Source organism: Auxenochlorella protothecoides (genome assembly GCF_000733215.1).
Source record: "Auxenochlorella protothecoides strain 0710 unplaced genomic scaffold scaffold31, whole genome shotgun sequence".
In the NCBI taxonomy this organism is placed as follows: Eukaryota; Viridiplantae; Chlorophyta; class Trebouxiophyceae; order Chlorellales; family Chlorellaceae; genus Auxenochlorella; species Auxenochlorella protothecoides.
Genome location: NW_011934124.1, coordinates 128,732 through 145,022, shown reverse-complemented (window position 1 = coordinate 145,022; position 16,291 = coordinate 128,732). Strand labels below are relative to the sequence as shown.

The 16,291-nt window shown below is 67.1% G+C and overlaps 3 protein-coding genes across 3 annotated transcripts in view; 1 reads left to right on the top strand and 2 right to left on the bottom strand.

Moving 5' to 3' along the window:
• Positions 1-7,841, bottom strand: part of F751_2963 (DNA polymerase alpha catalytic subunit) — a gene marked incomplete at both ends in the record, with an annotated part of 9,275 nt that extends 1,434 nt beyond the window's left edge. Inside the window, 18 exons of the mRNA XM_011397335.1 lie at positions 144-715; positions 1,007-1,156; positions 1,289-1,362; positions 1,562-1,643; positions 1,781-1,909; positions 2,173-2,451; positions 2,673-2,795; positions 3,022-3,246; positions 3,647-4,044; positions 4,276-4,363; positions 4,689-4,894; positions 5,038-5,629; positions 5,796-5,966; positions 6,185-6,421; positions 6,682-6,826; positions 6,998-7,265; positions 7,406-7,531; positions 7,634-7,841. Of these exons, the coding sequence (XP_011395637.1) occupies positions 144-715; positions 1,007-1,156; positions 1,289-1,362; positions 1,562-1,643; positions 1,781-1,909; positions 2,173-2,451; positions 2,673-2,795; positions 3,022-3,246; positions 3,647-4,044; positions 4,276-4,363; positions 4,689-4,894; positions 5,038-5,629; positions 5,796-5,966; positions 6,185-6,421; positions 6,682-6,826; positions 6,998-7,265; positions 7,406-7,531; positions 7,634-7,841 (4,073 nt within the window). The remainder of the gene's footprint in view (positions 1-143; positions 716-1,006; positions 1,157-1,288; positions 1,363-1,561; positions 1,644-1,780; positions 1,910-2,172; positions 2,452-2,672; positions 2,796-3,021; positions 3,247-3,646; positions 4,045-4,275; positions 4,364-4,688; positions 4,895-5,037; positions 5,630-5,795; positions 5,967-6,184; positions 6,422-6,681; positions 6,827-6,997; positions 7,266-7,405; positions 7,532-7,633) is intronic.
• Positions 7,842-10,707: 2,866 nt separating this feature from the next.
• Positions 10,708-11,263, top strand: F751_2962 (hypothetical protein; the record flags this gene model as incomplete). The annotated part of the gene is made up of 2 exons (XM_011397334.1): positions 10,708-10,792; positions 10,923-11,263. 2 exons carry the CDS (start codon positions 10,708-10,710, stop codon positions 11,261-11,263), a joined length of 426 nt encoding a protein of 141 aa, XP_011395636.1.
• A 461-nt stretch (positions 11,264-11,724) lies between these two features.
• Positions 11,725-15,989, bottom strand: F751_2961 (Ubiquitin carboxyl-terminal hydrolase 25; the record flags this gene model as incomplete). Its single annotated transcript, XM_011397333.1, has 3 exons — positions 11,725-11,861; positions 12,758-12,847; positions 15,665-15,989. The coding sequence occupies 3 exons, from the start codon at positions 15,987-15,989 to the stop codon at positions 11,725-11,727; spliced, it is 552 nt and encodes a 183-aa protein (XP_011395635.1).
• Between the last annotated feature and the right edge of the window lie 302 nt (positions 15,990-16,291).

Sequence of the window (16,291 nt, the reverse complement as noted above, 5' to 3'; positions counted from 1 at the left end):
GCATGGGCCTTCACGATGGGATGTACTTTGAGCGCCTTGCCTCCTGAAACAGATGTCCGTGGCAACAGGGCTCCATACCCGACACAACAGCAGGCCACCGAGACACTCTCCGTCGCACACCCTCCCCCCAACCTCTAGCCCACCTGGCGATGGAGCGGCGGGAGTAGAGGGCGGTCTGGTTGGACAGCTGGGCCGGGGTAAGGGGCTGCACCGCCATACCTCCATCCACGGCCTCGCCCAGGCCGTCGGGCGGCAGCAGCGCTGAGTCACACGCCACGCGGGCGGCGGGCGCCGCCAGGTCGCGCACGCCGGTCAGGCGGAAGCGCGTGCCGTTGTTCCCCGTCAGCTCCAGCCCCGGGCAGGCCTTGAAGCGGTCGTCGTCGTCCAGCCCAGCGCCGGCGCCCAGGACCACGTCGCGGTCGCCGGCAGCCGCCGCGCCGGCGGCCGCGGCGCCGCGGTACCGTGCGGGGTCCAGCCCCAGGCAGGCGGCGAGGCGCGCGGGGTCGGTGCCCTCGATGGGGGCGCAGAGGCGCGTGACCACGGGCAGCACCTGGGCGGAGAGGTAGTAGAGGGCGGAGGGGCGCAGGGAGACACCCGCCGCGTTCACCTCCTGCGGGTGGTACGCGCGCTCCGCCAGCGACCTCTCCGGCGCGGCGACCTGTTGGTGCGCCTCGTCGGCTGCCTCGTCGCAGATCACGTACGGCACGGTTTCTCCCTGCAGACAGCGTTGGGAGTGGATCCGAAGATGTGCAAGGTGCTGTCGCGATGGAATGGGCAGGCTGAATGGCGTCGAAAGGCACCCGACGTCCCACGTTTGCTCGGACGCGCGGCCCTTGGATAGAAAGCCCTGGGCGTCTTGGGGGCCGGCTACTTGGAGCAGCCCTCGAGGCACCTCCTGGAGCCCCCACTCGCCATGTCACAACGCTCAGCATGCCCAGGCTCGCTCGGACCCTGCTCCGCGTACACTCCTTCCTCAAACCCCAGCCGACACAGCCAAAGCCCCCACCTGGGCGACGCCATCTCGCTTCCCAGCCGCCAGCCGACGCAGGGCCACCTGGACGTGGGGCTGGTTCTTGGCGTCTGGGTAGTCGCTGGGCTGCTTGGTCAGCTGCTTGGTGATGATGAACTTGTTCAAGGGCACGGCCTGTGCCTCAACCTGTGATTGTGTGGTGTGTGTGTGTGTGTGTCTTGTGTGAGAGGGCGAGGAGGTGGAGAGGTGGCGGCCTGAGGGCTGGTCAGCCGGGTGCTTGGTGACCCCTCGAAAGACTTTCGGTGTGCCTCGGCTCACCTTGAGCCGGACGTCGTCCAGGTGGGCATGGACGGCCTGGACCACCTCCTCCCGCGCCTTGCCGCTCAGGATCTCTACAAGGGCGGCGTGCGGTGTGGTGGGCAGGGAGATGAGGGGCGAGGGGAGCGTTTCTTGGACCACGCCAGAATCCCCCGGCACCATGTTCAGGGTCACATGCCGGGAGAATAGCGCAGGGAAGATCCTGCACGGCGGTCGACAGGGTGCACAGCACCCCAGCGCTCCCACCGCCCCTGCCAGGTGAGCAGCTCACACCTGTGAGGACGGCATTCCCCACGTCCTTGGCCAGGGGACACCAGTCACGCCGAACGATGTCCAGCCCCTTTTGCTCCACGCTCTGCGTGACTTGCAACGAGGAAAAGCACGTCGGACAGATTGCAGCAGGCGTCCTGCGCACAGGCCCACACAAGTCGGCGCCCCGGCCTTCCCCTGTTTTCACCGCGTCATACACAAACCACCCCCACCCCATCGCACCTCTGTGGGAGCCTGGTCGCCGCGCGCCTGCTCGACCTTGATGGCGGCGTACTTTTTCTTCTTCAGCAGGAGCATGCGCTTGTACACGCCATCCACATCGATCTCCAGCAAGCGGTACCGCTTGTTCACCTGGGACAGGAATGAGGGGGTTGGAGCGAGGGGGCGTATCAAGGGGTAGGAGGGTGCAGGGTCGAGGCACATGGGATGGGATGGGCAAAGGGAGTGGCCTCAATGACAGGGTGGACTCTATCGCAAGGCTGTGTCTGGTGCCTGCAGCCCGGTCCGAGGTGCAGCTCACGGTGGAGAAACTTGCACTGGCATCCTCTCAAAAGCCTCGTTTGAGGGCACCAAACTCACTGCCCCCACCCCCCCTCACCACTCCCCCAACCCACCTCCTTCTTGATGGCGTGGCCCATACGCGTGACCGCCTCCAGGTCGGTGCTGGCGGTGTGGATCATGATGGAGTCGGTGTCGCCATAGATGACCTCCGCGCCCAGGGCACCCTGGACCAGATCCACGGTGCTCTGCAGAACCTCACGCCCCTGAGCGGTCACCAGCTCCGCCAATGGGCGGGCATAGAAGCGGGAGTGGGTGAACCCCAGGCAGCCATACATGCTGTTGGCCGTCAGCTTCAGCGCCTGCTGCCGGATGTCCAGCTGTGCGCGGCGCACCTGGAGGAAGTAGGGATTGGGGGGGCAGGGACGATGTTGGCAGGGATGATGTTGGCAGGGGTGTGGTACAGTGACAGTGCTGGTGGCATACGGCCTCTCATGTGCCCCGACCGAGCGCCAGCCCCGCACAAGTCTGACGTTTGCCCGGCGGTTCCATCACCCACGATGGCCCCAGATTGGTATCCCCATCCCACTCCCCCTTTGACCCCGGCAGGACTCACCGCGTCCCGCTCCGACTTCAGCAGGTCCTTGACCGTGCGCCGGCGCTGCACCAGGGTCTGCAGTACCTTGGGCAGCACCGCCAGCTCCTCGGAGGGCGGGGGCAGCGCCGGGACGGCGCCGTCCTGCAGGGGAAAGGGGGTAAGTTTGGGGTTCTGTCAAGTGGATTCATTCCAGGCCGAGGCAGCCCCGTCGGCGGCCGAACGCTCGAGTGCCTCGAGCATGCCTGGGGCCTGCATGGGCCAAAGCACCCGCCTCACCATGTCTGGCGCTGGGGACGGGACTGCATTATCGCCCCCTCTCCCTCAGGACCCCACCTCTTCGACACCACTCTCAAGCCACTGCCCCTACCTTGGGCCGCACAACGGTGGTGAAGCAGATGTTGTACTCCTGGATGATGGAGGGGTACAGCGAGTTGAAATCCAGGACCAGGACGTAGCGGTCGTACAGCCCGACCCGCGGCTCCAGCACCAGGCCGCCGGCGTACTGCGGCCCCTTTCCCGATTTCTTCACCGCCGGCGCGTCGCCCTCGCCCTCCGCCTCCTCGGCGGCCGCCGCCTCCAGCCGCTCCCTCTCCTGCAAGGGGGTTTGTGTGGGTGTGGGTGTGGGTGTGGGGGGGGGTAGTAGTATGTATGGAGAGGATTGGGAGCATGAAGGCGTTGGGGTTCCAGCAGGGTGGTTTCTATTACCCCCCCTCAGTGTGACAATGCTCATGGTCGGGGAGTTTTCGAACAGACTTCGCCGAGACGCTGCGGTACCTCCTCCCCACAACCGTCGGGTGCGCATGAAGAGTTTGACGATGTCAGGGTCGAGAGCAGCGGCACCTGCCTCGTCCTGATGCGGTGCTCGCCGGATCCACGGCAGCGATCAGCCTCCTGATCCTTGGTTTGCTCTTTGCAGGGACCATCCCTCACTCTCTACACCATGTTGAACCCCATCACACCGCCCAGCATCCCCGTCCACCACCCCCACACACCTTGCCGGAGAGCTTGTCCGGGAGCAGGAACTTGCGCGCATAGAATTCGTGGAGGAGCAGGCTCTCGATGCGCTGCGCGCGCTGCCCCGCCAGCGACCTGCTCCAGGCGCTGCCCGACAGCTGGGCCAGCGCGCGGGTGAGGGGCAGCACGCTGAGCCGGAAGGCCAGGCCCAGCGCCAGCCACGCGTCCGACTCGGTCAGCCGGACCAGGGCCAGGAGGCGGTCCGAGGCCGCGTAGCGCGCGGGGACGTCGCCCGGGGACACGTCGACGCGGGCCTCGCCCAGCAGGCTGCGCGCCAGCGTGCCCAGCGTGTAGTCCACCTCTCGGACCAGGTCGCGGGCCGCCAGGTAGGTGTCGCACAGCAGGCGGCCCGCCAGCACCGCCAGCACGCCGGGGGCTGTGGTTGAGATGGAAGGAGGGGCGTGAGTGATTGAGGGGGTCCTCGCAGGGTAGGGTGGTCACGATGTGAGTCTGGCGGCGAGGGTGACACATCATCAGCGTGCATGGAGCCGGGGCGTGGGGCGCAGGGGGGGAAGTGTGCTGCATGTGGCGAAATGACGGCGCAGCATCACCACGACAACGTAGACAGATGAAACAACTCTCTGCATCCCTCCCCCCCCCGTGTCACCTGCACCGCCGCCAAACTGGTGCCCGCCCCCGGCCAGGTTGGGGAACTTGTGGCGCTTCAGCCGGCCCAGTCCGCTCCAGTGGGGCACCTGCATGGGGGAAGCCGTGCCAGCAGGAGTGGAATAGGGGGGTTGTCACCACGCTGGGTGACCCTGGGCCTAGGCCATCTTTCATAGGGGGTCGTTGACGCCCCATGCACAGCATCAGATCCTCCCCATCCAAACACCTCATGGGTATATGCCCCGTGACCGCCCAGGCATCGCGCATGGGAGGCCCGCCGGCAGTGCACGCCCTCTAGCTCATCCCCTCGCAATTGCGTTCGTGCACCGAGGCCACGCCACTCCTTTCCAGACCTCGACCCAGGTACCGTAATCCACCAGCCCCCCTCCCACCCCCTCCACCGCACCCACCCACCTTGTGGTGCTGGAGGCGGTGCAGGAGGATCGGGAGGTCGAAGCCCGCAATGTTGTGCCCCATCAGCACGTCTACGTCCAGCGCACGCAGGCGGGCCACCAGCATGGCCAGCAGGGAGCGCTCCGAGGCCTGGCAGGAAAGCACGGCGCCGCCGTTGCGCCGGCCCACCTCGGACGCGTTCACCGCCTTGACCTGCGCCTCGAAGCCTGCGTGGGTTGGGGAGGCCGGAGAGGATGAGCGAGGAGGGAGCAGGGGGGGTGGAGGTGGCAGCGTGATGGCTGGCGCCCTTCACCTACCCCCTTTCCCCCCACAAACACACGAAACAAAGCCACCCCCCCAGCTCTCATACCGACAGGGAAAGGGGCGCCGCCCAGTCGACAGACGGCGGAGAAGTGGCGCAGGTCGCGCGCGGACCTCCACCCATCCTGCTGCGCCGCCTCCACGTCCACCTCCGGCAGATACACCACGGAGGCGGCCACGATCTCGGCGGCCGCCCCCCCCGCCACCAGCGCCGTCTGCACGTGCAGGCTGGCCAGGGTGAGGGGCGGCGCGGGGCGCACGCCGGCCGGGGCCGCCGCCACGGCCTTGTGCCCCGCCACCTCCACCTCCAGCGCACACCAGGAGAGCTGGGCGCTGGGCGCGACGGCGCGTGGCGCGGCCAGCGCCAGCCACCCGGGCCCCATCAGGCGCCGCTTCAGCGTCAGCGCCTCCAGCAGGCCCTGGTTGGCGCCAAACACGGCGGCAAAGGCGGCCCCGGTCAGGCCGGGCGGCAGCGCGGGGCAGGTGGCGGGGTAGCGCACCTTGAGCACCCACTGGCGCCCGGGGCGCACGCCGCGGTTCTCAAAAGCGTACCGCCGCAGTACGGGCTTCATCACCATGCTGGTCACGCCGTGGGCCTGCAGCAGAGCCCGCGTCTCCTCCTTCACCCGCGTCAGTGCCGCCTGGTGAAGGGGGGAGGTGGGGGGGGAGGAGTTTGGGAGGGGTGAGGCAGGAAGGGCCTCAGCGTGGGCGAGGCGGTGCAACCACCTCCACGCTGTCGTGGCAAGACACAACATGATGCTGCCCTCGTGCCGACGAAGCAATCACCCCCGCCGCCACCCGCCGCACGTGGAGGAGGGGGATGAGGGCGGCGCGCGCCCCGGGGTCCGACTCCAGCCGCTCCTCCAGCGCGGCGATCTCGGGGGTGGACACGTCCTCGCGTGGCACGACGAAGAGGTTGCGCTGCAGGCCGTGCACGACAGCGCAGCAGGAGGCGTGCTTGCCGTTGGCGGTGGGCACCTGCGGCGGGCGGTGGTGCGACGTAAGGTGATTTCAAGACTGGAGCCCATTCCAGGTGGTCTACAGCAATGAAACTCTCCCATCACTCCACATCCGGTCAGAGCGTCGGCCCGGGGGTTTGAGGGACGCAGCCGTCGAGTACAAGGAGGCCTCCTGTCCACACCGACCAGTCCATCTCCTGGTCCCACACACCATCACGCTGACAGACTCCCACTCACCCTGCCAAAGAGGAAGACGGTGCCGGCCTGCGCAGGCTCCTCGTGCGCGTCCAGCAGGTAGAAAGGGAGCGCGCCGCTGGAGTCCAGGGGTAGCTCCGCCGCGTCACCGGTGGGAGCGCCGGTCAACACCGCGCCATCGCCGGGCGCCGGTGTGGGAGCCGGGGAAGGGCAGTCGACACCGGCAGCATACATGTCCTGCCAGCCCCCAGCAGCCACGGCCGTGTCGGGGGTGGGGGGCTGCACAGGGAGGGCCCCCGCCGGGGTCCGCCAGCCGCCGGGCTGGGGGGTGGCCGCCGCGCCGGCGGACGCAGCGGGGGTGGGGGCGGGGGCGCCGCGCCGTCTGGCATGCGGATCCCGCCGCCAGCTCCGGCCGGCGTCAAGCCGGCAGCTTGCTGCCGGCGCTCGCCACCCGGCCTCGCGGGCGTATCAGCCCCCGCCTGCTCTGTTCTGTCCGCCGGCGGGTTCGGGGCCATGAGAGGCTCTGCGTCCTCCTGTACCTCCATAGCCTCCGGGCGGCTGTTACCCTCGGCACCTGCAGCCTCCTCAGATGCTGAACCTGCGGCGAGACCCTCATCCTCGAGCCTGACACCAGGCTGCACCTGAGGGACCTCCTCCTTGACCACTGCACTTGCGGCCGCGGCCCTGCACAGGGAAAGGTTGAGTTGCTGAAGGTCGGTGATGGCAGGAAGGATGCGTAGCTAGTTTCATAAAAGTGCACACAACCCTGCCACAGCAGGCGGTGGGGTTGGCAGGCAGGGAGTCGGGATGTGAAGCCAGCCCTTGAGAGGGCGGGCCATCAAACCTCTGACTGACCTGGCTGGGACCTTCGCCGCGGCAGCGAGCGACAGGGAGGTGGTCCCGGGGTAGCGCGCTCTCCGAGCAGGGGAGGCGGCGGAGGGGGAGCACCCGGCAGCGGCCACGCCACCCAGGATGTCCTCCAGCAGGGCTTCGGTGGCGGCCGCATCGTGGCTGGCGGGTCGGCTGCCGGCGCGAGGCTTGGCAGCCGCAGAGGCAAACATCTTCTGCATGCGGGCTCGCTGGGCGGGAGGGGCCGGGGCGGGGTCGGCCTTGTTCTTGCGACCTGTGGGTTCCAGGCATGGGGTGGGAGGGGGCAAAGGTTGACGGAGTGGGAGGGGCCAAGGGATGCATCTGGATAGGAGGATCCTCTCTAAAAGAACACTATCAACCATTCTGTCCTTGTAAAACTCCATTGCTTCCCACCTTTGGCGAGTGCCTTTGCAGTGCCGGTGGGCAGGTCCTCATGCTCCCCGTCCCCTTCCACGCTCCAGTCCACCTCCTCGCCGATGTCGGCGTACCCCAGGCCATTGCGATCGATAACAAAGGCCCCTGTAGTATATTTATGTTCAATAGCTCCTGATTAATTGACGCTGTCACCTCCAGGCAGGCGCACCGACCGCAGCACTCGGGTTTTACCCTCTGGGGGCGCACCTCCCTCATCCCGCCGCTTCTTCACGATCTGAGCATACTGGTCCTCGTCGACGACGTCGTAGACAGGCTCTTCCTCCTTGACCTCAAAAGTGTCCACACGTCGAGCCCCAGACTTGCGCAGAGCAATAATCTCGGCAAGTGCCTGTTTCGACTTGGCTCCGACTCGTCCCTGCACGGGCCGCTGCCGCTTCGTTGGTTCAGACTCCATGCTGACCAGAGTTTGAGACGAGCAACGATGCCCGGTTCTCGAAGGCGCTGGCTGTGAGCTCGCTGTTGGCCTCTGAAAGCTATCGCCATCGGTGCGAAGTTTGAAAGTTTGGGCGCATGATCACGTGCCACTTCGCCCTGACGGGGTTTCCGAAATCGCGGGTCTCGGCGCAACCGGCGCGGGATCTCCGGGAAGTTACATTTTCGATTTCCGACTCCGAATTTTCGAGCTGACATGGCAGTATCCCACGGGGCCTAGGCACACCCAGCGCACGGTGAGAATGGTGTAGGCGGGCTAAGCGAGTGTGGACATAAGCGCAGCGTGTGGAAAAGGCAACTGGAGTCAGCACCAATATGTTGACAGTAAACTACAGAGGAGGCTTTCCATCGAAAGTGCAATAGATCTGGTATTCCTCTATGCCAACTCCCGTTTTCTGCATGCCATAGACATAACTTGGCCCTTGAGTGAGCTTGTGACGGGGGCTGCTCCTCATGCGTAGTATGCCCCCGGCCCCACCTTCTTGGCCATCCATGTTGTTTGTTCCGGTGAGCAGGTTCTGGCAATCTAGTCTTGGCCATGAGCAAGAGCTAGGACCTCAAAAAATAGTCTTGGCAGAATTCTTGACAGAGTGGGGCTTGAACCAGCGCTACCTCACCCAGAGTCGGGAGCGGTACCGCGGCTCCCGTTACAGCTAGGCCGCGACCGCTAACGAGCACCATCCAGAATGGCAACTTGATAGTCCATGTGACCCAGCATCCAAACATGATGCATGGTGCGCCCATTCTCGATGCTACATCATGGTATTTTCATTTTTGTATATGGATGCAGAGTCAAGCTCTTCTCACGGATGAAACCATGCTGATTCTCATGCGCGGGCAAGCCGCGTTCCTCCGCGGGCAGAATCGTTGCTGCCCTCATCATGAGCCAAGATTGCTTCTTCATCCGTGCACATGTCCTGTACATGCATCGCATTGAGCACTTCGCGTGGTGCCGGAGGACCATGGGGCCATAGCCATTGAGCAGGTGCTCGTAGCGTCGAGCACCTGGCACTGACCTGTGATGGGAGCAGGGGTACTGCGCCCAAACTGGGTGAGATAGCGCTGTTTCAAGTCCCACTCCACTATAGGGTTTGCATTACTGTTCTTTGGGCTCTGTCTTTTGTTCTCATCCAAAAGCCATATTGCCAGAATCTGCTAGCGGCGACAACACGGGTATGGCCGGGAGAGCAAGGCCAGGGGGGTTGCTGCGCGAGGGCAGCAGGCCCTGTTACACGAACAGCCACCGAACGGCAGTCAGACCCCCCCACCAATCTATAAGGACATCGGCCGATGAACAGCTCTCGCCGTCCTTGTCCCATCTATTATGAAGAAAGTTGGGATGCTGATCAGGAATCAACAACAGGGTGGACGGGCAGGGTAGTTCAAGGTAGTCAGGGAGAACCTCTAGTCCGGCTGCCGAGGAGGTATGGGGATTAAGGGAAATTCCAGCACTTGCCTCGAAGCTCCCAGGAGGTTGGTATTCTATACAAGGCCCATGCCGGGCCACATGCAGAAGGCCAGCTCTGTCAAGGATGTGACAGTGTGTTGGAGGTTGGTCGCATGCACCCCTGATGGCATTTGTATTGTCTAATGATCCCTCAGCTCGACCACGTGGCGAGTGGGGTTTCATCTATACCCCTGTGTATTCTTGTCCAGAGTCAACGCCGGTCTAATGGGTACCTGCTCATCCAGGCTCTTGCGTTGGCATGACTACAGCACCAAGGGCTGACACGCCAAGCGCCCGAACCTTGTAGTCTTGCCCGTGCAGTACTACCTGGAAGACAAGGGATAATTTCAAACAAGGTCTAGACAGGAGCTGTGCCACCTGTGCTGCCGGCATTAATCCATGGGCATCATGCCCAGTGAGCAGCAATTCATCGGCACAGCATGTTGCATTCAGTCATACACATTGTGGATCCCAAAGGGGAACCAGAATCAGTAAATACGAAGGTGCCGTCCAGGGTTTGTACTCAACTGCTGTACATTCCATCTCCTCCCATACAACGAAATGAGCAGGTAGGGCAGCCGTGCAGGCTTCATGAATCCCACTGCGGCTCAGGTTTGTTTGACCACCCTCTACTCTCTAATGGCTCGACGGCGATGATTGGGTCCCACCGATGCGAGCAGTGTCGAATTCTCGATCTCAAACTCATGACTTGACTGTTTTCATGACTGTCAATAATACCAACCTGCGTCGCGCGGTACATGCATACCACCCCGCTCGCCCGTGACTAGAAAAAGCGACGCAGGTGTGTTCATTGAGCCGCTCGTCAGCAGGTTGAGAAGAGTTTCGACTACTTACAGCATTTAAAAATGACCAAGTGGAGATAGCGGCGGCTTGGTCGGATGATTTGGCCCGCGGAAATGGGGCCAGGGGGGGTGGAGCCGGCCCCGCAGAAGCTTCGCACCTCGTACCTGAAATTCGGATGCCTTCCTCAGTACGACTCCTATACTTTTCCTTCGTAATACTCCAGGCATTGTACTGCCAATCCTAAGCTTTGCAAATCATTGCTTTTATGTTTTGCTCCGTTCACATGGCGGATCTCCTACCTTTGTTTTTGCAGGTACGGTGATTAGGGCTTTCACCGCAGGCTGATTGTGCCGTCAAAATGGAATATTAGTCCTGGTGCGACTTCACGTGATGAAGAATCTCCCTCGCAACGTCTTCATTTTTCTTTTCGCGTGAAAGGAGTGCGCAAGTGCATGTCATCGAAGCCAAGGCCGTGATCCAAGGGAAACCGAGTCGGCAGCTTGCGCGACGAGCAATGGGGATCGAGTACCTCATCCTTGTGGCCACTTGCGTCGTCGTGATGAGCGGGGGCCTCATCATGTGGCTAGCACGGGACCTGAGGCTGCGGCGATGCTGGCAACGAGGCTTCGTACCGGCCGCCCTGCTCATGCGCGTGCATCCGCGTGAGTGCCGGACAGTGCCTCCGCGCGTGCCTGCGCAACCTGGGGTACTCTAACATGCTTGGCTGGACCGCCCTCCTACACCAGCTTTCAAGAACCTCCCACACCTTCGTTCCTCACTTTTATTCCTCAGAGCAAGTTCCCGAGGGGACCACCCTGGATGAGTACGCCGTGGTGGCCAGGACGCCTGCCACCCTGGCAGAGCTGGGCGAGGGCGCCTGCCCCGTCTGCCTGGGCAAGTACCTCCGCACCGACGCCAGCCTGGTGCTGGGGTGCAGGCACTCCCTGTGCACGGCCTGCCTGCACAGGATCCTGCTCACGCAGCGGCTGGAGGCGCGGTGCCCCCTGTGCCGCCACGCCCTTGTCGAGCGAGGCCATGCGGCCGGGGTCGCGACGGGAGGCAAGCCCGGCCATGCGGGAGCCAAGGGCGGGGAGGCGGCGACCACGCAGCTGACCGTTGTGCCACCGGCGTAGTTTGCAGGCCGACCGAGAGGCCCTACCTTGAGGCCCTTGCACTCCTGACGCAAGCCATGCGAGCCTGGGCACCCTCCCTGGCGGCGCCTGCCCAACCGGCCGCGGCGACGAGCTGCATGCCCCCACTCACCAAACAACTCCTTGCCGCCCCTCCCTGCTGACTCGTTCCTGCCTTGGCATCATTATTCCTGCGTAGGTCGGCCCGCCCATTGCGGCGCCGCGTGGCTCCCACGCCCCTCAGCACTCGCCCCCTCGCCAGCATTCCCACTGCGTGAACCGCCACAGCGTGCAGTTGCCCTTTCCTACTTGATTTCCCCGCACGCGCATCCGGACCGGCTCTCGTCGCATGTACAGCCAGTGTAGCATGGCCACGCCACAGCGCGCACACCTGGCCACCCACGCGCGCCGCGGCCAGGCTGCAGTCAGAGCAGGGCGGTCCCCTTTCTTCCCGGCCAAAGGCCTCACCCCGCGGCTGCCAGGCCCTCCAGCACCTCCAGGTCGCGCTCCGCGCGGCGCAGCACGGCCTGCACCCCCGCCAGCGCCGCCGTCTGCTGACTCAGCAGGCCGTACACGTCAGCCAGCGCGTCGTCGTCCAGGGCTGGGGGCGGCGCGCCCTGCGCCGGCCCCGCCAGCGCGGCGGCAGCGCCGGCCTCCGCCAGTCGCGCGGCGAGGCCTCCCGGGACGGGGGCCAGCGCCGCCTCCGCCTCGCCCAGCCGCGCCGCCAGCGCGTCCAACCCCGCGCCCGCGGCGGCGGGTGCGGGGCCCTGCCCCGTGGCGGCGGCGAAGCGCCCCTCCAGCGCGTCCACGCTGCGCGCGACGCGCAGCAGCGCGCGGCTCTGCGCCAGGTGCGCGCCGCGCGCGCCCTCCAGGCCCTCCTCCACCACGCCCCGCGCGCGCCCGGCGACGCTGGACAGCACGGCGCGCAGCGCGTCCAGGCGCGCGACGTGCTCCGCCAGCGCGGCGTCCTGCGCCGCTCGCCGCGCGACCAGCTCCGCCCCCCCGCCGCGACCACGGGCCAGAGGCGGTCGGGGTTGTCGGGGCCGCCCGCGGCGCGCAGCGCGGCGCGCCATGCCAGCTCGTCCACGCCCGTGGGCCGGACGCGGGCCGCGGGGTCCTCCACCACGTTCAAAAACAGGTGCTGGAAGCGGGAGCGGGGGGTGCCGGGCAGGAAAGCGTCGCGCAGGGCCTCCAGCTCACGCACCGCGCCGAGGTCGGGGGTCGCGTAGGGCACCGCCTGCTGCTGCTGCTGCTGCTGTTGAGCTCCGGCGCCGAACAAGGACAGCGTCCCCGCGGGCGCGCCGCCAAAGGCGGTGGGAGGTGGTGCGCCGGCGCCGAACAGCGAGGGCGTGCTGCTGGCGCCGAACAGCGAGGGCGTGCTGCTGGCGCCGAACAGCGAGGGCGTGCTGCTGGCGCCGAACAGCGAGGGCGTGCTGCTGGCGCCAAACGTGCCGCCAACCCCCGCCCCAAACAGGGGCGCAGAAGTCGCCCCCGTACCCGTCGCGGCAGCGGGGGTGGAGGCCGCTCCGAAGCCAAAGGAGAAGCCCCCGGCGGGGGTGGCTGGGGAGGGGGCTGCGCCAAACAGACCTGCGAGCGGGGATGGGTGGAGACTGCTGGTTTTGGGAGCGCAGGTGGTCACGTAATCGCGGTAGGAGTCAGAGCGCAGAACTTCAGCTCCCAGCACTCACTGGGAGTGACTGCTGCGCCAGATGAGGCTCCCCCAAAGAGGGGTGCCGACCCTGTTCGCTGGGTCACGGGAGCCCCTCCCCCGAAACTGAAGGCGGTGGTCTGCGGTCGGGGTTTCGGGCAGGGTGAGATCTCGATCACGTTCTTCAGCCGACTCTACCGACACATTGAGAGTGTGGAGGTCCCTCCACTCCCCCAACCGAGCTCACAGAGGCAGGCGTGCTGTTGAAAGAGAACGCCATCAGTATCCCTCTCTCCCGAGATGTGGATCGCTAGATGGGCTTCTGGGTCCTGGATGAATACTTTTGTGTTCCAAAATAAGCTTCACAGCGTCAGAGTGTGTCGCTTTCTATCGCAGCGGCTGCTCTTGCGGGCCATGGAGTGTCGCAAAGGCACCGCAGCTGGTGGCCAACAAGTGTTGACACTCCTGGCGTATTGGATCTGCTTTTGATACCAGCGGTTTGATAATCAGAGCCAAGGATGAATTTTGCGATGGGCAGCCTGCCCGGGCACGAGTACTGAGCCCAACCAGATCACACCAGGCCCTGCCGCGCACGAATGAACTTCACCATGCAGCGGGGGCCCCTCCTGCTCAATAGAAACACCTCCCAAGGCCGGGCTCCCACCCCACCCCGTCCCTGATTTTCCTAAGATCTTACAGTCAAGGTCAGGTCTCCTGCAGTCATGGTCATGGAACGAAATGTGGGCCACAGGCGTGCGTCAAGGGAGGGTATAGCATGGGGCCGAGGTGATCGTGCGACGCCCTTTCCGGGCGGGAGTGGGCAGAAATGATGAGGATGGATGATGGTGACGGGGTGCGGCAGGGAGGCACGGATCTGACGCCAGCAGGCGTGGTGTGCTCGAGCGACGGCAGGTTTGGGAGAGGAGGGGTTGGGGCACGCGGGAGGGGCATGAAAGTGCTGGCCCGCAGCCGGGTGCACACACCCACCGCGTCCCTGCCCAGAGACGGAGTCCATTCACTCACGCTCCGGCCCCGTGCGGGCGTCGCCATTCGCCCCGCCCTCGCCGGCGCGCCTCGCCGCGGCGACGGCCCGCGCCTTCTTCTTCCCACGCAGCTCGACGGCGGGGGCCTTGCCCCGCCGCCGCGCCGCGCCGGCCGAGTCGAAGGCCTCGCGCCCGGGCCCGCCGGGTCCCTCCTCGCCGCGGCGCCGCACCTTCTTCACCCGACCCGCGTCGTACTCGGCGTCGTACGCGTCCGGCGCCCGGCGCGCATGCCCCGCGGCGCGCAGGAGCCGCGCGTGCGCGCGCGCGGCCTCCGCGTCCACGCCCTCCCAGGCACCGCCGGGGGCTGGGCGGGCCTGCGCCGCCAGGAAAGCTCGGACGCCCGGCTCCGCGACCTCGCGCGCGCTGGCCTGCCGCGGCCTGGCGAGCTGAGCCATGCGCGCGCCCGCCTCCGACACAGTGGGAGTGGCGGGCCTGGACGAGGGGGCGGCGGCGGCAGACGCGGAGACCTGCGTTGGCCCCGGCGCTGCAGCCCGTGCGTCGGGCGGCCCCGGCCCCGCCGCGGTCCGAGCGCCCAGAGGCGCCTGCGCCGCCTCGGGCGGCGCAGGCGAGCCGCCCTGCAGCGGCGTGCCCTGGCCCGCCCGCCGCCGCCGCCGGTGCAGTGTGTTGAGGAGGCGCGCGCCCTCCGCGGCGCGCTTGGCCCGCCGCCCGATCGGCACGGGCGTGCCGAGGGACGCCACGCGCGCCAGCAGCCGGGACCTGCAGAAGGGGCAGAGGGGTTTGGGACCGGATGAGCTTGATGGGGAGGTGTCGGTACGCTGGGGCGGCAAGGACCGAGGACCTGCCCTTCCCCAGTCAAGGCAGGCACGTGGTCGGCGTGGGGTGCAGCGGCACGCCGCACCCCGAACAGACAGACTCAAGGCGCCCGCGCACGCGGAGGGGTCAGTCAGGGGTTTTCTAGGCCCGCAGAGTGCGCATCGATCACGTGCACCCGAGCGACGTGTCGCCCGGGCGGCTCAGTGCCCAGTGCGTGTCATCACCCCCCGTCCGCGTGCGCGCGCGCGCGTGCGGCCGCGAGCGCCGCACGGCGCGCACCTGGCCCGCATCGACTCGCACCGGCCGGCCCGCTCCACACCCCACCCACGCACCGCGTCTGGGACGGGAAGGGGTCCGCGCCTCGGCCGGCGGCGGCGCGCCGGCCCGCGCCGGGGACAAACGCGCTGATCGGGGCGGAGTCGCTCGAGCCGGAGGGCGTGGCCGCGGCGCCCTGGGCGGGGGCGGCGGCCGGCCCCGCGGCGGCTGCCTGGGAAGGCGGCCTGGGCTTGGCGTCGGCCGCGAGGCCGGCCCGGCAGTTTTCGGCGCCGGGCTGTACGAGCCCCGCCGGGCGCGGGGACGGGCCGGGCCCCGCACCGGGCGGCCCTGCCAGAGGGGGCGGCTCTTTCCCCGCCCCCTGCGCCTCGTGGCCCGCAGCCCCGTTGGGCACCACCTCGGCGCCCTTTGCCCCCTCCACGCCGCCCGCCGCCCCGCGGCGCAGGTAGAAGAGGAGGTAGGCGCGCTGGGCGAGCACGACGCGCTCGCTGACCGCGCCCACGCTGGCGTCGTCGCAGCAGTGCCAGACGCCGCTGGGCGCCTTGACGAAGCAGAAATAGTGCCCGCTGTGCACGCTGTGCCCCTGGTGCACCAGCACGGCATAGAGGTCGTAGGGCAGGGGCCCGCGCGCGCCGCCCCGCCCGCCCCCCGCGCCGGCGCCGCCACCCAGGAAGGGTCCCAGGTCCAGCACGGGGCCGAAGTCGACTCGCTTGGTCACCTTGTGCCCGTGCCCGCCGAAGCCAAAGCGCTTGAGCTGGAGGGCGAGGACCGCGGGCGGCGAGGCGATGCGCAGGCTCTTCACCGCCCGCACGGGCCGGCCCTCGCGCGGGCAGCGGTACCGGTTGGCGCCGTCCAGCGCCTCGCCCGCCGTGAAGCGCTCCAGCGCGCCGGTCACGCTGCCCGCGCCGGCTACCTCCAGGTTCACGTCCAGGAAGGGGTCGCGCGTGCACGACTCATAGCCGCAGGAGGTGCAGCGCACCGCGCTGGCCATGACGCCCCCAAAGATGCGCGTGACGAAGGAGGCCGGGGGGGCCGGCGGGGGCGGGGCGCCGGGGGCGCGCCGCGGCACGCAGGCCTCGTGCATCGCGTCCAGCAGTGCGATGAGGTACTCGTGCGCGTCCTCCTGCCGGCCCAGCCGGAAGCTGCCGAAGGGGGGGTGTGGGGGAGGAGGTGTGTGTGCGTGGTGATCTGGAAGGGGGAGCGAGGGGGGCGGCGGGAGTGGGGGGCTGGGGCCGAGGGGGGGGCGGGCGACCGCCCCCATCGCCCTCCCCGTGGCCGGGGTCGGGGGGGGGG